General features: G+C 45.8%; 1 protein-coding gene across 2 annotated transcripts in view; it reads left to right on the top strand.

The window, feature by feature from the left end:
* MAP3K10 (mitogen-activated protein kinase kinase kinase 10) overlaps nucleotides 1-17,986 on the top strand; it is a 46,179-nt gene that overhangs the window by 23,547 nt on the left and 4,646 nt on the right. For both annotated transcript variants that reach the window (XM_083159741.1, XM_083159742.1), the window contains 7 exons: nucleotides 4,508-4,688; nucleotides 5,962-6,110; nucleotides 7,811-7,986; nucleotides 8,483-8,723; nucleotides 11,051-11,173; nucleotides 13,414-13,552; nucleotides 15,834-15,946. In XM_083159741.1, the coding sequence (XP_083015867.1) occupies nucleotides 4,508-4,688; nucleotides 5,962-6,110; nucleotides 7,811-7,986; nucleotides 8,483-8,723; nucleotides 11,051-11,173; nucleotides 13,414-13,552; nucleotides 15,834-15,946 (1,122 nt within the window). The remainder of the gene's footprint in view (nucleotides 1-4,507; nucleotides 4,689-5,961; nucleotides 6,111-7,810; nucleotides 7,987-8,482; nucleotides 8,724-11,050; nucleotides 11,174-13,413; nucleotides 13,553-15,833; nucleotides 15,947-17,986) is intronic.

The raw sequence follows: 17,986 nt of genomic DNA, 5'->3' as shown, positions 1-17,986 counted from the left end.
TTTTGGATTGGTCAATCAAAAGTGGTACAATTGGGAGGACTACAGTAATAAAAGCCAGCAATGCATGTAGCAGACATATTGATATTTCTAAAACTTTATTTAAAAAATTAAATACACAATGAACATAGAGCAGACTAGATGATCCAGGGCCAGAAGCACTAAGATCCAAAAGTGATAAACAGCCAGCCAATCAGCTCCTACCTGTCATGTTACAGACTGTGTTTGAAAAATGTCAGACAGGAGCTGATTGGCTGGTTGTTTATCACTCTCCATTTTATCACTTTTGAAGCTTAGAGCATCTGGCCCCCAGTCTGTCTCTTTCTGCCGACAGACTGCATGTTTTTGTTTCTGTATCTACTACACAGGCTGTGCTGCAACTACCACAGTACCAATGATAACAAAGCAGACCTAAGCCCCACATATTGGGGTTGTGGTGGGCCCCAGTGCGGTTCCTACCACTGCTACCTCTATAGTTACACTACTGATCCTTTGTTATGTGCATAGGCGAATCTAGGGGGTGGTCCGGGGGTGCACAGGACCACCCATTAGCTCATATTGTAGCTGAGGGATGGGGCTTTCCAACGAGCCCAGCCCCGTGTCTTTAGCCCCCTGGGAACCGGAGATACGACCAGGCAAAGCTGGAACGTTTTCCCTATAGGATAACATGGGACCCGCTAATTCCGACCCCCACCCAGTTCAACGGCTGCCAGTTCCCCCTTCGGCATCACTGAAGCTCGAGGTTGATCTCAGTCGTGGGTTAATTGGTTCCAGGGATATTGAGGTTAAACCATTTTTTTTTTTCATTTCTTAAATGTAATTTCATGACTGTTTATGTTCTTTGAGGGCAGATTTCTCTGGAACCAAACAGCCCAGTTTCAAGGGACCAAAATCATTCGAAGCCAACTCAAAAGTTCTTCAATATGATACTGGTCTCATGTAAATGGGTCAGTTGGTTCCGAAGATAAAGTTGGTTGGTTAAAGGGGGGTAGAAAGAGGGGAGTGGTTGTCTTTCCCCCTCACACCAGAAAATGCAGGAATGTCCCTGCATGATCCTGGGACCATATTCCCGGATAAATCCCTGAATTTTCTGTTGTGAAAGGGGTATTATTTCAAACAGCCGTGACCTGCAGTGCTCTGAATACAGCCAGGCAGCCCCGTGCTCTCTGCCCAGCTGTCAATGACTGTCACCCCTGCAGCTTCCACTCCAATTCTTCTTCCTGCTTTCACCTCAGCCTCCCCCCCCCCCCTTAATCATGTGGTGCGCCCGGCGTGCTCCCCCGACGTCACGCACAACAACAGCGCGTACAATATTTCAAATGTCCACTCGGACACCAGAGGGGACACCAGGAGGGGAGTGGGAGCGTGCTCTGCGCTGCGCTCTGCTCCTCTCCCCATAGAAGCAGCTGCACCGCTCTCCATCTCTCCCCGCAGCAGCAGCGAAGGCTCATATAAAAATTTACAGTAAGTGGCACTTTTGGGGGCATTGCTTAAGGGACGCTACAAGTGGCGGTATGTGGGGGCATTATGCATAATGTGTGGCTTAATGTGTAAGGGGCATTACGGTGTGCAGCATCATGTGTAAGCGGCATTATGTGTGCAGCATCATGTGTAAGGGACATTATGTGTGCGGCATCATGTGTAATGGGTACTATGGTGCCATCAAGCAAGAACCCCCTAGCAATGAGCACGTAGGTAAGCAGCACTTATGTAGCAAATATGTAATGGGCATTACGGTTTGTTATATAGTATGTAATGGGCATCATGATGTGTGGCACAATGTGTAAAGGGCATTATGGTGTGTGGCCTTATGTGTAAGTGGCATTACGGCGTGTAGCTTTATGTGTAATGGGTATTACGGAGTTTGCTAAAATGTGTTATGGGCATTACTGTGTATGGTCTAAAGTGTAACACCACACCCCTTTTTGTGATGCCATGCTTCCTTCCCATGGGGCCATGCCCCTTTTTGCCGCGCGGCTACGCCGCGCAAAGGTCCCCTACTTTTATGTCTAGATTTGGGACCACCCATTACCATAATTCTAGATTCGCCTATGGTTATGTGGGATTATCTTGTGTTTTGTTACAAGGTTTTAATGCTCTGCTCTGTCTCCAGCCTCTGTGTTCTCCGATTTGCACAGAATTGATTTTTGTCCCATATAATGCTTTCAGGAGCCGCCTGCCTCCACACATCTCTTCCCCAGGACAGGACTGGGGGTAATTGGAAATACATAACATACTGCAGATCTGTGTGGCCGGACAGATGGCTTCTGGTTAATAGATCTACAGCATCTAGTTCGACATTGATAAAAGGACAACACTAACAATAGCTCGACGTGGAATATTCGACACTTGAAAAGGTTGACATGAGTTTTTCATGTTTTTTAATTTTTTTACACTTTTTTATACTTTTAACATCAATGTGGACTCTGACTGGTGATGGTAAAGTGGAGAGCGAGGTGCTACACTAATTGGCACAAAAAAAAAAGTTAAAACTCGTGTTGACCTTTTCATGTGTCTCCCTTTCGTCAACATTATCTGTTTTGTCAATGTCGACCTTTTTGCCAACGTCAACCTTTTGCCAAGGTCGGCCTTATGCATGTCTATCTTTTGCCAGAGTCGACATATTGACTGTCAACTTAGACACTATAGACCCAGAAGCCCGGAGAGGAGACTCTCTGCAGCTTTGGAAGGGGTGGGGCTTGCCATAATTAAGCCACGCCCTAATTCCTGTAAATGCCATGATTTGTGGCTCTTCGGGTGGGGGTGTTCCTGAATGACACCAATGTGTGCCATTTTAGCCCCGCCCCCTCCAAATAGCGCCACGAATGCCGATATTTGACCGGCATAGGGAGGGGGCGCGAGAGCCCTGCTAAATGGGGAAGGCAGGGGCTGCGTTTTTCAGGACCCTCCCAGACATTCGGGGAGGGTAGAAAACTATGCGGTAAACATACCGCTGGCCATTAATACAAGGGCTAGCTTAAAAGCCACACCCGACTAGGGGATACGGTCATATTGTCGACGGCACTTAGGTCGACAGTCATTATGTTGACAGCGTTGGGTCGGCAGGTGGCAAGGTCGACAGGTGTGAAGGTCGACATGGGACAAGGTCGACATGGGTTGAGATTGACACAGAGTTAGGTCGACATGGGTTACGTCGGAAGGTCAACATGTTTTTTTTTTACTGTTTTTTGAGCCAACATGTGCCGACAGGAGGTATTTCATGCCCTACCATCCACTAGGCCCTAGGGCATGGTGGGAGAATAAAATAGTGAAGCATTGCGAGCGGCTGCAGTTGACTTCCAACTGTGTCCATGTCGACTGTGTTGACAATCGGGTCCAAAAACAGAAAGAAAAAAAAACATGTAGACCTGTCGACCTTGTCCCATGTCGACCTTGACACCTGTCGACCTTCAGCCATGTCGACCTAGACACCTGTCGACCTAATGACTGTCGACCTAAGTGCTGTCGACAATACGATCCACACCCCCGACTAGACTTTTATAGCCATATTTGAAAGCAGCCATGATTGCACTTGTTTCCCAAACTTCTTCAGTACAGTTCTGGCTTAATGATATTCATGCTTGAGAACAGGCGACTTAATTAGAACCTCAGTAAGATTGATTTATCTATCCGAGTTCATCCATGGATAGCCTAACATGGACTGCAATAGTGGAGTTTGGGAACCTTGCACACGCACAGTTTTACCCAAATTACACTTGGTACCAGCTGCTTGGCACGCATTGGCTACCATGTAGCATTATGTATTGTGAATGACCCATGCAACGTGGGCAAAGCAACAGGGAACACTGCAGGAACTGGTGAGCACATTATTATCCAGAATCCTCATCAGTAGTACTGGGTCATGTAGTGAGGGATGGTTGCACACAGTACGCACTCATAGGAGAGGTTTGTAGAGTAATACTATATATTTGTATGACAAGCCTGGGCCCAACAGGAGGGGCAGAAGCTAAGGAAATCATTCGGTGCAAGTCTGATTATGATGTAGCAGCGATAGCACTATTATGGTAATACAGCAGGCAAAGTAATGCCTCCTACATGCATTACTGATCCGAGCAGTATCAAATCATTTGCGGCACCACTGCCTGCTGCATGGACCCATGGAGCCTCACAAGAGACCAGGAAATCCCTGTTCTTTTACAAAGATCCTAATCCTGGTCTTGTCCCTCCTCTACAACGGAGGCGACACTCAACTGTGGTTGTCATGGTAATCATATGACTGTAAAAATCCGGAAAATTCTAAATCATAAATCACACTTTAAAGTAAAACTGGCAATTACCAAACTTCTTATAGACTGACACAGTGATTAATGTTAACACATCACAACTTCTTTTTTTCATACAGTAGATTGTCGCTTTAAAATGATTTCATGTGTTCTCTTGTTTTACTTTCATGAAAAAGTATAGCTAATGAGTTACCATTGTGCACTTGTTGTTATTATGTATTTATTATACATTTCTTGATGTTGACAATCCTCTGTTGCACCCACAGTCCTGATACTTGAGAAGATTGAGAACAATGACTTGTTTAACAAGACGTTGAAGATCACAGACTTCGGTCTGGCCAGGGAGTGGCAGAAGACGACAAAGATGAGTGCAGCGGGCACCTATGCCTGGATGGCTCCAGAAGTGATCCGACTCTCTCTCTTTTCCAAGAGCAGCGACGTATGGAGGTAATGGGCTAGGCCACCATTAGAAAGGTCTACTGGCATGAATCCTTCATCTGACTGTGAATTCTGTCTCGGTGATATTTGCACTTTCTATTTGTGGGGAGAGATAAAGTACCAACCGACGACTTATTTGTTTTTCAAATACAGTCTGTAAAATGGCAATTAGGAGCTGATTGATACTCGACCTCTCTCCACTTTGGGGGGAATTCCGTTAGCCACAGTCCATTTCTCTGCACATAACACACATTTTTTTTCTGCCAAATCCTTTATTGCGACAGAATGTACCCAATTCCATGCAATAAACTGAGATTACTAAAAAGTTCCCAGATCCACAAGTTTTTACAAGAAAGCGGGACTTATCATGGACTTTGGGCCTAATTCAGTATAGATCGCTTGAGAAAACGCCATATGGTGGTGCGCAGCGTTCACACTGTTCCAATTTGCAAACAATTATGCATTTTGATTGACAGGAAGCCAACATTTAGCACAGGCTGCCGCACCCCTTCGCAAGGCGAGTTCCCCCGCAATGTTTAGCATAAACATCCATTTGCAGCCTATGGGAAGACGCCCACATGAATGATGTGGAAGGTACACGCAAAACTAAGACACTCTCAGGTGCCTTAGCTTTGCGTGTGTTCTGGAGGGGAATATGGCAGGCAGCTGACATCCGGTGAGCTGCCCGCCCCCGCCACCCACCTCACTGAGGCATTAACAAGGTAACGCCCAGCGTTTTCATGGGAACGCTCATGAAATGTGGGCGTTCCCATGGGAGCGACTACCCGCTGCCGCCCCCCCCACGCCCCCGGCCCGCACTAGTGGTTACAGGCGAACACTCTGGTTGCCTTGGCTGCTGGCACCCGGCGCAGAGTGAAAACATTGTGCACCCGTGCAAATTCGCATGGGTGCGCTTCACTCAGAATAACCTCCTCGGCCTGTTGCTTTAGCAGAATTGTGGAAGCCTTTGACTGGTGCAGGTGGAGAGTACTCCGCGATGTTCCGTTTTTTTGTGAATAGATCTGTGTACACCGTGTTTGCAATAGTCATAGTCTTTCTTTCTGGGTGGCAATGATGTCATTGCAGCAACTGCTTCTTCTCAACTTCCACGATCCATGCTCTGTGTCTCCTCTTTCTCCAGGTAAAACAAAATCCCCAATAATGTCCGCTCCCCCCCCCCTCTTCCCAGATCAATCAGTCTAGTTAATTTCATTCAGACTCTGTGTGTTACGTGAAATGTAAATGTGTACGGCCCGCATCAGCATTACCCTATGTCTTTCAGTTTTGGGGTTCTCCTGTGGGAGTTGCTTACTGGAGAGGTTCCGTATCGGGAAATCGATGCTCTAGCTGTTGCCTATGGAGTTGCAATGAACAAACTCACCCTTCCGATCCCATCAACGTGTCCAGACCCATTTGTTAGGATCCTGGAAGGTAAATGCACTCCACCACCTTCAACATTATGGATAGGCTACATACCTAAACCTGTCCTGCAAGGCTAGAAGACCACCTGTTCTGCCTACTGTAGATGTTGTGAGACTACAGAGGCTGGCAGGGTGGCACATATATTCCCAAACTCATGGAGTATCGTATACAATCATAAGATGTATATGACGGGCTTCCATCTGGCTCTTCTCCTTACCTTTGCCTGAAAGTGATCACCTGTGCTAATATTTGTCTGTTTAGCCCGATTAGTTTGATGGTCGTATCCCATAGGGCTCCAGTAATGTGGATAGAGGAGGAACCAAGCGCATGCCTGGATGATTATGATAGGCTATCTGGTTGCCGCCACTCAACACACGGGTAGTGGTTGAAAGGTCTACAGTGCCTAGGTAGACCTCGAGTAGCTCGTCACCAGAAGGACGACGTTCAACCGGTCAACACAGACAAAAGTTTGACCTGCTCTAGTTTGACATGGTCAAAAGGTCGATATGGAAAAGATAAACATGAGTTTTTCACAAATGTTTCCCTTTTTTTTTTTTTACTTCTTCGCCCTTTACCATCCATGTGGACTACCATTAGGAAGGCCTAAGAAAGGCCCCAGGCCCAAAACATAGCAAGCAAAGCGAGCCATGCAAAGTTACAGAGGTTATTGGAGGTCTGCGTCTACAGGTGTTGGCATTGACATAAAAAAGGTGAAAAAACTCATGTCGACCTATTCATTTGACCTTTTGTCAATGTCTCTTTGCATGACTCGCTTCGCCCACTATTGGGTTCTCCCACCACGCCGTAGTGGGCGGTAGGGTATAAAATACCCTAAAAATTATGAAAACTCATGTCAACCTTTTGATTGTCGAATTTCCCATTGTCAACCTAATGCTTGTGTGGTTCACACAAGCATTAGGTCAACAATGGGAAATTCGACACCTATCGACGGCTAAGGTCCATAGGGTTGGAAGGTCCTTCCAACCCTATGGACCTTAGCCATGTTGACCTAATCCCTATCGACCTTCAGTGGTCGACCTAATGGCCGTATCTCGTACCAAGATATTTCATGTTGACTTTTTGGTGATGACCTATTGACTGTCTAGACCAAACCTGGCAAACCTGTGGCTCTCCAGCTGTTAACAAAAAAAAAATACATATCCCAGCATGCCTTGTCACTGTTTTAGCATTCCCTAATAGACAAACCATGGCAAGGCATGCTGGGACTTGTAGTTTCACAGAGCCACACGTAGATCAGGGATGGGGAACTTCACCCCTCCAGCTGCTGTTGAATTACACATCCCAGCATGCCCTGCTACACTTTTGCTATTTGGCCATACTAAAACTGTTGCAGGGCATGCTGGGATGTGCAGTTTAACAACATCTGGCGGACCGAAGGTTCCCCATCCCCGCTGTAGACCATTCAGTCCAAACACTCTGAAGATTCCAGCGATTTGATTGGTTGTCCAACACTTGTGCGTGGCCAGCGCTAATTTAGCATAATGGTTTGGCAGATGTATGAGCAGCTCACACACCTGTATAGCACGTGTATATGTACTTTCCGCAGCTCTCCTTGAACATGCCTTTGTTCTGGATCTTCAGGCCTGCTGTAGCATGCAGCTCTTAATTTAATTCCGAATACTAATACTGTAATTCTGACACTTTCTTTGCACCTGTAACAATTCTAACACCTGTTGTTCTGGCTTCAGCATGTTGGAATCCGGATCCTCACAGCCGTCCCACTTTTTCTGTCATTCTGGAACAACTGATAACCATAGAGCAGTCAGCCATGTTCCAGATGCCCCTAGAATCCTTCCACTCCCTGCAGGAGGACTGGAAAATAGAGATTCAGCAGATGTTTGATGAGCTTAGAACTAAAGAGAAGGTGAGAATGTGTGTGCTGTAGGCTATCCGCGTCAAATCATAACCCGACTCTGCTGTGACATCATGCACAAGGGCTGGCACATAACACATCGTTGTATTTGACAGTTCCTTGCTAGAACAGTAATACTGCATGGCCTCCTTAATTCATATGCATGAAATGATTTAGGACCCAATCATGTGCCTCAATAGAGGGATCAATTTTCTGCATACAAATGAACTCTTATATATATATATATATATATATATATATATATATATATATATATATATATATATATATATATATATATATGTGTATGTATATGTATATATATATATATATATATATATATATATATATATGTATATATATATATATGTATATATACTATTAGAACTTAAATGTGGATAGTGTAGACTGGATGTTAGGAATTAATGTAACACAGGGATGGTCTGTAGTCGTTTTGCTCTGTTTATTGTTGCAATGTATTAACATGCAGCACATTACCCCCTGTTAGGAGCTGCGTAGCCGTGAAGAGGAACTGGTGCGTGCAGCTGAGGAACAGAAGAACCTGGAGGAGATGCTCCGGAGAAGGGAGCAGGAACTGGCAGAGCGAGAGATTGACATTGTTGAGCGGGAGCTGAACATCATCATGTACCAGATGTACCAAGAAAAACCCAAGGTCAAGAAACGGAAGGGAAACTTTAAGAAAAGTCGTCTGAAGCACAAGGATGGGAATCGGATCAGTTTGCCGTCAGGTGACAACCTCTACACTTTTGTCTTTATAAATGTGTCAAGAAAAATATATTCCTATGGAACTTTTTGTTTTACACATATGGCACAAATATGATACACACATGGGGTAATGCTGTGTAGCCACCACAATACATGATGGAGATCTGTGAGCTTATGGGGCTACTCCCATTCCATTCTCATGTCCTTAACCCAAATGTAAACCTCTGTCCACTTGTGTTCTATGTCCAACCCAATAATCCCCCCCCATGTGTACCCATTCCCTCCAGTCTACTATCATCTACTGTATATACCCATCCCCTTCTGTGTACTCCCCACTGTGTACCCATTCTCTCCAGTCTACTATCATCTACTGTATATACCCATCCCCTTCTGTGTACCCCCACTGTGCATCCATTCCCTTCACTCTACTATCATCTACTGTATATACCCATCCCCCGCTGTGTACTCCCCACTGTGTACCCATTCCCTCCAGTCTACTCTCATTTACTGTATATACCCATTCCTTCCTGTGTACTCCCCACTGTGTACCCATTCCCTCTAGTCTACTCTCATCTACTGTATATACCCATCCCCTTCTGTGTACTCCCCACTGTGTACCCATTCCCTCTAGTCTACTCGCATCTAGCATATCCTGTATACCCATCCCCTACTGTGTCCTCCCCACTGTGTACCCATTCCCTCTAGTCTACTCACATCTACCATATACACCCATCCCCTGCTGTGTACTCCCCACTGTGCACCCATTCTCTACAGTCTACTATCATCTACTGTATATACCCATCCCCTTCTGTGTACTCCCCACTGTGTACCCATTCCCTCTAGTCTACTCGCATCTACTGTATATACCCATCCCCTTCTGTGTACTCCCCACTGTGTACCCGTTCCCTCTAGTCTACTCGCATCTACCATATACACCCATTCCCTCCTGTGTATTCCATCCCAAGCTCTGCAAAAGCCCCGGGCTCATTATTACAGGAAACAGAAACTGGTTTTAGCACCGGTACAGCTTACATCAGCTATTCTACAGTAATCAGCATTTAAACTCCTAAAACATTAACTGTATTGATTTAAGATTTATACTGCAGTATATAAATAGCTAACATTGAGTTCCTGGAGAAGTACCCACTATTATTCGATAAAGAGTATTCTGTAAGAGGAATGCTATGCATGCTACAGTACGGTATAAGTTATTAGATGAATTAGTGTAAACCAATGAAATAGTTCAGATGATCAGTTTATGCTAAATTCTTTAATTGTAATATATGTATTGTATGAATGTACCCCTTTTTCCTTTCCTTTCCTGGAAAGTATAGCTTGGCCGGGACGTTCACTGATTTGTAGACCCCCAAATAAAGTTGGAATGTTTTGTAAAGTTGCATCACAACTGTGTGTCCATTAATACTAAATGATGGGTTTTGACCAACTTTTCATTGGGTATGGTATAGGGTTCCGACAGTCGGGATCCCGACAGTCATTAGCCCGACGGCGGGATCTTGACTGCCCGGGCTCAGACAGCATGGTGAGCGCAACAAAGCCCCTTGCGGGCTCGCTGCGCTCGCAACGCTGTGGGCATGGTGGCTCGCTTCACTCGCCACCTATTCTATTCTCCCTCTATGGGGGTCGTGGACACCCACGAGGGAAAATAGCGGGTGGCCGTTGGGCACCCATCTGTCGGCGTTTTGACAGTCTGGATCCCGACGTTGAGTAAATGACGGTCTGGATCCCGACGTCGAGTAAATGACTGTCGGGGTGGCGTCCGGCACCCCTTTTCATTGAATAGTGTAATTTTGAAAGTAACTGACACATTCATTTAACAAGTAACGAAAGTTTCCTGGTCACAATTCTCCCTCGACGGTGGTCGCCGTCCCTGTTATTTATTATTGGGACATAAAAATTGCCCCATTCAACAAGTTCCAAAAAAGTATTTATTTCAGAACTTGTGAGTGTAACTGTAGGTTATCCTGAGATGGGTTATAGCTCCCAATAGTGGTCACAGGCTACACAGCAGCTTGTGCAGCAGACTGATCCCCTCTGTGTACGTGCTATCTCTCCCACTAGCTACACCCACCTTCTAGGCACTTACAGTCACACATCATGGGGTCACTAAATTTTGGGAGCACGTAGTCACCATTCCTCTGCACCTTTGTCATGATAGACCCCCGGGTATTGGAGATGGGTGGCTTAAGTAAGCATTCATTGGTCAAATTAGTTCCTATGGATTTTTCTCATGAACCCATATTGTGTATGTTGTGTGCTTCAGTATAGAACTGTAGGGACGAGTATAAAACGGTTAGATATAATTAACATGCTGCACTTTATCTTTCCACAGGGTTCGAACACAAAATCACAGTACAAGCGTCTCCCACGCTGGACAAGTGTAAGGGACAGGGTTCCAGCAGTTACAGCCCGCCAGGAAGTCCCCTGATCATCCCCAGACTCCGAGCCATCCGATGTGAGTGCTGTCCATACTCCCTAAGCCGCTGACATACAGGGAACACAGACACTCTGATCCTATAATCTGCTGTACATGTTTGCCACATAAAGTACCGGCACATGTAAAAATGTAATGTGCTAATGCGTTAGTGGTTGTTTCTAATTAATTCAGTTTATTTTAAGTATAATTGTGCTTTTATCTATATATAGACACTATAAAGAATCTGTATTACTCAAAGATCACTATACAAACTGACAACAGTGCTACCATTGACCAATGCTTTATTTATTTATTTTGAAGTACAGGTTGAGTATCCCGTATCCGAATTGTTCCAAAAAACGTGTTTTTTTTTGGAATCATTCTAATTTATTTATTTATTTTTACCCCCTGACCCTTTTTATTTTATACTTACCTAGTCCCCCGGTGTCCACGGCAGGCCTTCAGCTTCATCTCCGGCGTCTCCAGCGGTCCCAGGAGTTCATTGCGTGAGGTAACAGGCGCGCGGGTGAAGTCACCAGCGCGCCTGGAAACTCGCGCAATGCACTCCTCTGACCGCTGGAGACGCCGGAGATGAAGCTGAAGGCCTGTCGTGGACACCGGAGGACTCCATGGACGCTGAGGGACCATCGGGGACCCACCAGGGGACAGGTAAGTATGTAAAAAAAAAATATTCCAAAATCCAGAATGCTCGTGGTCCCGAGCATTTCGGATAAGGGATACTGAACCTGTACCTACCAGACATTCTGTATTCATTATTTTGCAATGGACAATATACTTCACTTGAGGTGCATACACACGGTGCAAAATGATATACAGTATATATATAGAGAGAGAGAGAGAGAGAGAGTTGTGTTGCACTCAACACTCCCAATATATAATTGTAGATAACTTTGGTAAATTTCAAAATCGGTAGAAAACTTTGCACAGTGTGTATACAGCAGGCAGCACAATTATGACTGGAAAGTGTACAATCTATAGCACAGTATAGTCAAAATTGTAAAAAGACCAAATCTTAAGGTGCCCATACACGGTACAATTATTGTGTGCAGCACATACTTTTTGAGCTGTGTGACGGGAGCGCGCATCTCATCGCACCCAACAATTGTACTGTGCATGGGCACCTCAAAAGTATACATTGCACAGTGTGTGTATAGTCAATATTGGTGGTTTCTGGTCTTTGGAGAGTTGAAGGGAAATCGCATAGTCAAAATCGTACTTGTGTTTGTGTCGACATTATATAAAACGTCTGTTTATAGGGGAGATTAATAGTAGTTAATAGTGCAGGATTTTAGTGACATGTTATGTCTGACCACCCATCTAGTTAGACACCTAAAGACAGTCGATCGAGTCTAGATCTACAGTAACAAAAGTTAGACACAAGCGTTAGATCAGGGCTGGGCAACACCGGCCCTCCAGATGTTGATGAACTACACATCCCAGGATGCTTTGCATTCGTTTTGCTATGTGGCCATGCTGAAACTGATGCAAGGCATGCTGGAATGTGTAGTTCATCAACATCTGGAGGGCCGGTGTTGCCCAGCCCTGCGATAGATTGAAGGGACCATGGTTGACTGTCACATGGTCCACATGTTTTTTTTTTTTTTTTGTGGCTATGTCAACATAGGTGAAGGTGGCTAATATATAAGTGCACAGTGTCCCCTCGCATGCTTTGGGCACGGTGCCTCGATACATTCCGCACACTGTTATAATCTAACTCTACGTCCACTTGGATAATAATGTTTGAACCAAACCAACCTGCATCAAAAACACATGAAAAACCCACACTCCGAGCGACCAAACGCTGGTGTCTAACTTCCCTTACTGTCGATCTAAATGCGGTCAACAATCTAACTAGATGGGTTCAACTATGCGTGGTAGACCATGACATGATGGATGGAGAGTTCGTAGATCTGTTGACGGGATACGATAATATATGAGTGATTAGTTATTACCAGTTAATCATTGTTGTGTATTGGTAGTGTGTGGTGCAGGAGTTCAATGAGGGGAAGTGATTAATAAATGACCAATGGTAGCTACTACATATAATAATACCATATGCCAGGCAACGTGATGCATTCTACCACGTAATATATGAAGGGGGGGGAGGGGAAGGGGGATGCAGAACTGAAAACAGCAAATCTTGGCAAACAATCCAAAAAGATAATAAAACAATCAGTTGAAGAAAACAATACAAATGTACGGATGGAGACATCGTATAAAAAGTATTATTACGTAATACATGTCTTTATACCTCTCAGTGACCCCTGTGGATGGAAGTAAGACCTGGGGGCGCAGCTCCGTGCTGAAGAAAGAAGAGGTGGCCTCAACAAAGAAGAAAGGAAGAACATGGGGCCCTAGTTCAACGCAGCCAAAGGAGAGAGTTGGAGGAGAGGAGAGGTGACTTATATTACCACAGTTCCATAGGGACCGTGCTTGGGAGCGGTTTCAGACCTGCTGGTCGAGCAGCGAATTCGGCCCCGTCTCCAATGTTGGAGGACTGCGCATGCGTGTCTATGTGCATATGCAGACCCACGCAATAAGCGGCTTCGGCAAATTTTTTATTTGCCGTGGCGCTTGCTGCCTGATTGACAGACAGGGGGCATTCCGGGGTGGGCACCCGATGTTTCATGGGCGTGCCCAAAAAAAAAAGGTGGGCACGCCCATTAAACCGGTGGGCGGACCCCAGCAAAAGCAGACGTGTCCCTGCCTGCTCGGGTCAGTCGGATGGCGTCACATGACGTCAGCACCCACCCCCAATTCGCAGAAGACCGTTCAGCTGAAAAGTAAGTCCTGGTGTGCAACCATCTAATGATTTTGGTACTTGTTTCCTAGAACGGCGCCCACGATATTGATCTTAGGCATCGCAAGGGAAAACATTGCGTCGGTCGCATCGCATGGGGCCAAAAAATCGCATGCGATGCGACCGACGCGATTACCGATTTTACATAGGGAACAATGTTAAATGGCCCAATTGACCCGATTTCACATAGGGAACAATGTTAAATGGCCCACAGACCCCAAATACCCACCCTGAAGTGTGAAATGGCCCCCCCAATTGTTAACGCCACTCCACGATCAACGTCAACCCGAATCGTGGCGAGCCCGCGAGGGGCGGCGGTACGCGTCCTCCGACCTTTTCATACCCCCACTATCCACGTCGGCGTGGAGTTGAGAATAGAAAGTGTGGCGAGCCCGAAGCGTGGCGAAGGGACGCGGAACACGCTCCCGAAGCGTGGCGAGCGGACACGGATTACTTAACATGTATTCCGCGTCCCCTCGCGGGGCTCGCTGCGCTCGCCACGCTTCGGGCTCGTATTCCGCGTCCCCTCGCAGGGCTCGCCACGCTTCGGGCTCGGTGGCTCGCTGCGCTCGCCACACTTTCTATTCTCAACTCCACGCCGACGTGGATAGTGGGGGTATGAAAAGGTCGGAGGACGCGTACCGCCGCCGCTCGCCACGCTTCGGGTTGACGTTGATCGTGGGGTGGCGTTAACAATCGGGGGGGCCATTTCACACTTCAGGGTGGCTATTTGGGGTCTGTGGGCCATTTAACATTGTTCCCTATGTGACATCGGGTCAATTGGGCCATTTAACATTGTTCCTTATGTAAAATCGGTAATCGCGTCGGTCGCATCACATTCGATTCTTTGGCCGCATGCGATGCGACCGACGCGATTTACATTTTACCATGCATTTCTATGTAAAATCGCAGCCATCGCATCGGTCGCATCGCATGCCATTATAATTGTGGGCGCCGTTCTAGGAAACAAGTACCATGATTTTTCCTCTGTGCACTCACAGCGTAGTGAGGGGATTCAGGCAGTGCGTGGGGGGTGCATTCACTGGGGTGGCGTTATCCTGCTCGCTAGGCTCCGAATATGCGCAGGTCTGAATCGGACCCGTGGTGTGTAGAAAGTAGGCTACAAAGGTCCAATTGACAGCTGTATCCTCTGTCACTGGGAAGACAATGAACTACTGTGTCCACTGATCGGCCTTACTGGCATCAATCAGGGGCCTAGTTTGCCTGTTATCAGTTTATACAATGACGGACGTTTGCGCCACATGGGAGCAGGGGCAGATTGGGCTGTGAGCATCTGCCCCGATAGAGAATATCAGAGTGGCCAGGCAGCATTCTCTTCCACCAATCAGAGTGAAACATTCTCTTCCTGCTTCCTAGCCTGTAGCCAGACAGTGAATAGCTATCAGCATGCTGATTGGTGGATAACTGGAACTATCTACCAATCAGAGTGATGCAAGCCATTCATTGGTTCAGGACTGTAGAAGGGGCAAGTTATGGTTTGTTAAAAAAAAAAAAAAGATCCTGTTAATGGTTGAGTAGGGGCCCCAGTGCATTGCTTTGCCCAGGGCCTAGATTACTGTTAAGATGGCTCTGTTTAAACCACATGGCTTTTATTAGATATATTGGGCTAAAACATACTTTTGATATGTGCTAGTACATCATGGGGCCTGTGTCTGGTCTACTGTAGAGAAATATTTAGTCCAGTTGCTCTGAGCAGCCAATGCCAGTGTTGAGCAAATACAATTGAATAAACAGCATTCAGTGAATTATACATACCTGGAATAAGCACAGGCCTCTCCATAGAATAAGCCATCAGCAAGAGAAATGGGCGCGTTACATGATGTGCAATTCAAATAATGTCTACATGTCTACCGGCAGGCTGAAGTCACTCGGAGAAGGCAGCAAGCAATGGTCCAGCAGCGCCCCCAACCTCGGCAAGTCCCCCAAGCAGACACCTATCAGCGTGGGCTTTGCCAGTCTGACCGAAATGGGTATGGTTTAAATATTTCATCCAACGCTTTTTATACTCCTGGCTCAGTGTCTCTTCCCATCTGTGTCACTACAGTCTGTCTGCCGCTCTCATTCGCATGGTCCTCTTCCCTTATCTCCTTATCTCTCCCACATTTAAACCGCCATCATCATCATAATCTCCCCCTCTGCCTAGAACGGTAACGGCAATGTTGCTGTGAGAGATCCTCCAAATATCCGCTAAAAAATGTCAGCGCCGCCCACAGCGACTGATCTTTTAGTATAAATGAATACAGACAAGACAATTCATTCAAGGGTAGTTAAATATTGCACCCAAAAAAGAACAGTGGCTGTGAGCGATGCTGGCATTTTGTAGCGGATATTATGAGAATCTCTCGCAGCAACATTGCCACACAAAGTGTTGACCTTTGGTTTCAGCCAGGGCTGCTGTGCTGGGTATTATGACCACATTTGCAGCATTGGCTGTATAGCGTGTATCCCTGGATCAGAAGTGTGTATATATCTTGTATCCCATGCACTTTTTTTTTCTTCTTGTTTTGACACTGTTTCTGCTTTTGTACTACAGTATGTATGGTATTGCAGACTCCCATGTGGCATCATTTAAATCAGGCATGTCCAACGTTGGCCCTCCAGATGGTTTGAAACTACACATCCCAGCATGCTTTGCAATCGTTTTAGCATTCTCGAATAGCAAAACTGTGGCAAAGCATGCTGGGATGTGTAGTTTCACAACATCTGGAGGGCCAACGTTGGACATGCCTGATTTAAATAAAGGATGATAACTTTGCCTGTGGTATAGCTCACAGACAATGTCTAGGTAGACAGATCAAGGTCGACATTGACAACAGGAAAGGTTGACACATAAATAGGCGACATGAGTTTTTCACATTTTTTTCTTGCTCCCTTTGCTCGTCCATGCTTTAGACATGGCCTTACTTACACTTCCTGATACTGACAATTTTGTGTGACCGAGAACTTCTGTTGCATCCAGTGGAGAGATCGGTATTGCATATTCCATATTGCTATTGCCTAAGATTGTTGCAACCCTAAAGCTGTGTACGCATGGTGTGATTTTGGCGATAATACTATATAATCAAAATTGCATAGCAAGTTAGTCAAAATCGCACAGTGTTCAGCCACATGCGATCCCAATGCGATCCCAATGCGTGGCCGGCGTCGGTATTGCATGGCTAAATAGGCTGTGCAGGCAAGTCTGTCTTGACTATGGCCCTTATTCAGATCGCAGTACAAATTTGTTTTCAAAATGGACAAAACCATGTGCACTGCAGGTGGGGCAGATGTAACATGTACAGAGAGTTCATTTTGGGTGGGGTGTGTTGAAACTGAAATCTATGTTGTAGTGTAAAAATAAAGCAGCCATTATTTACCCTGCATAGAAACAAAATAACTCCCCCAAATGTAACTCTCTCTGCACATGTTACATCTGCCCCACCTGCAGTGCACATGGTTTTGCCCATTTTGAGAACAAATTTGTACTTCAATCAGATCTGAATAAGGGCCTATGTCACCTGTCCTAGGGCCAAATAGCAAGAGTCTAACTTTAATTTAAGCACTCCAGGATATAAGGGGGTCCATCATTCTCAAAATTCAAGAGGGTCCTGTGCGACTGGCATTCTCTGTTTCTCTCCCTTACATGACTTGCCATTCATCTAAAGGTAAATAAGCATTAAAATGGCATAAACTAATGTACACCAGAACGATTTGGTCCAAAATTTAGATAAAATCTCAACCGATTGTATGTAAATTGGGCATGTTTTGGGCCATTTTTGAGCCAATCTCGATCTGATGCTCGGCCCCGTGGTTCGTTAGGTTGTTTCTCAGATCCTACGTGCTGCAGGTATGATCTGTAAATGACCATTCTACTAGTGGGTACGGATCGCGATTGGATTGGGCCCAGATCGGATACAGTTGGTGAGCGGGTCGTGAGCCCCACAGATTGTGAGCGGGTCGCACGATTGCCTTATGAGCCGCTCACGATCTGCATCATTCTGGTGTGTACCCAGCATTAGATTTTCTTGGGA

The sequence above is a fragment of the Crinia signifera genome, chromosome 9, assembly GCF_055691185.1.
Source record: "Crinia signifera chromosome 9, ASM5569118v1, whole genome shotgun sequence".
Classification (NCBI taxonomy): Eukaryota; Metazoa; Chordata; class Amphibia; order Anura; family Myobatrachidae; genus Crinia; species Crinia signifera.
This window is presented reverse-complemented; position numbering and strand designations above follow the sequence as displayed.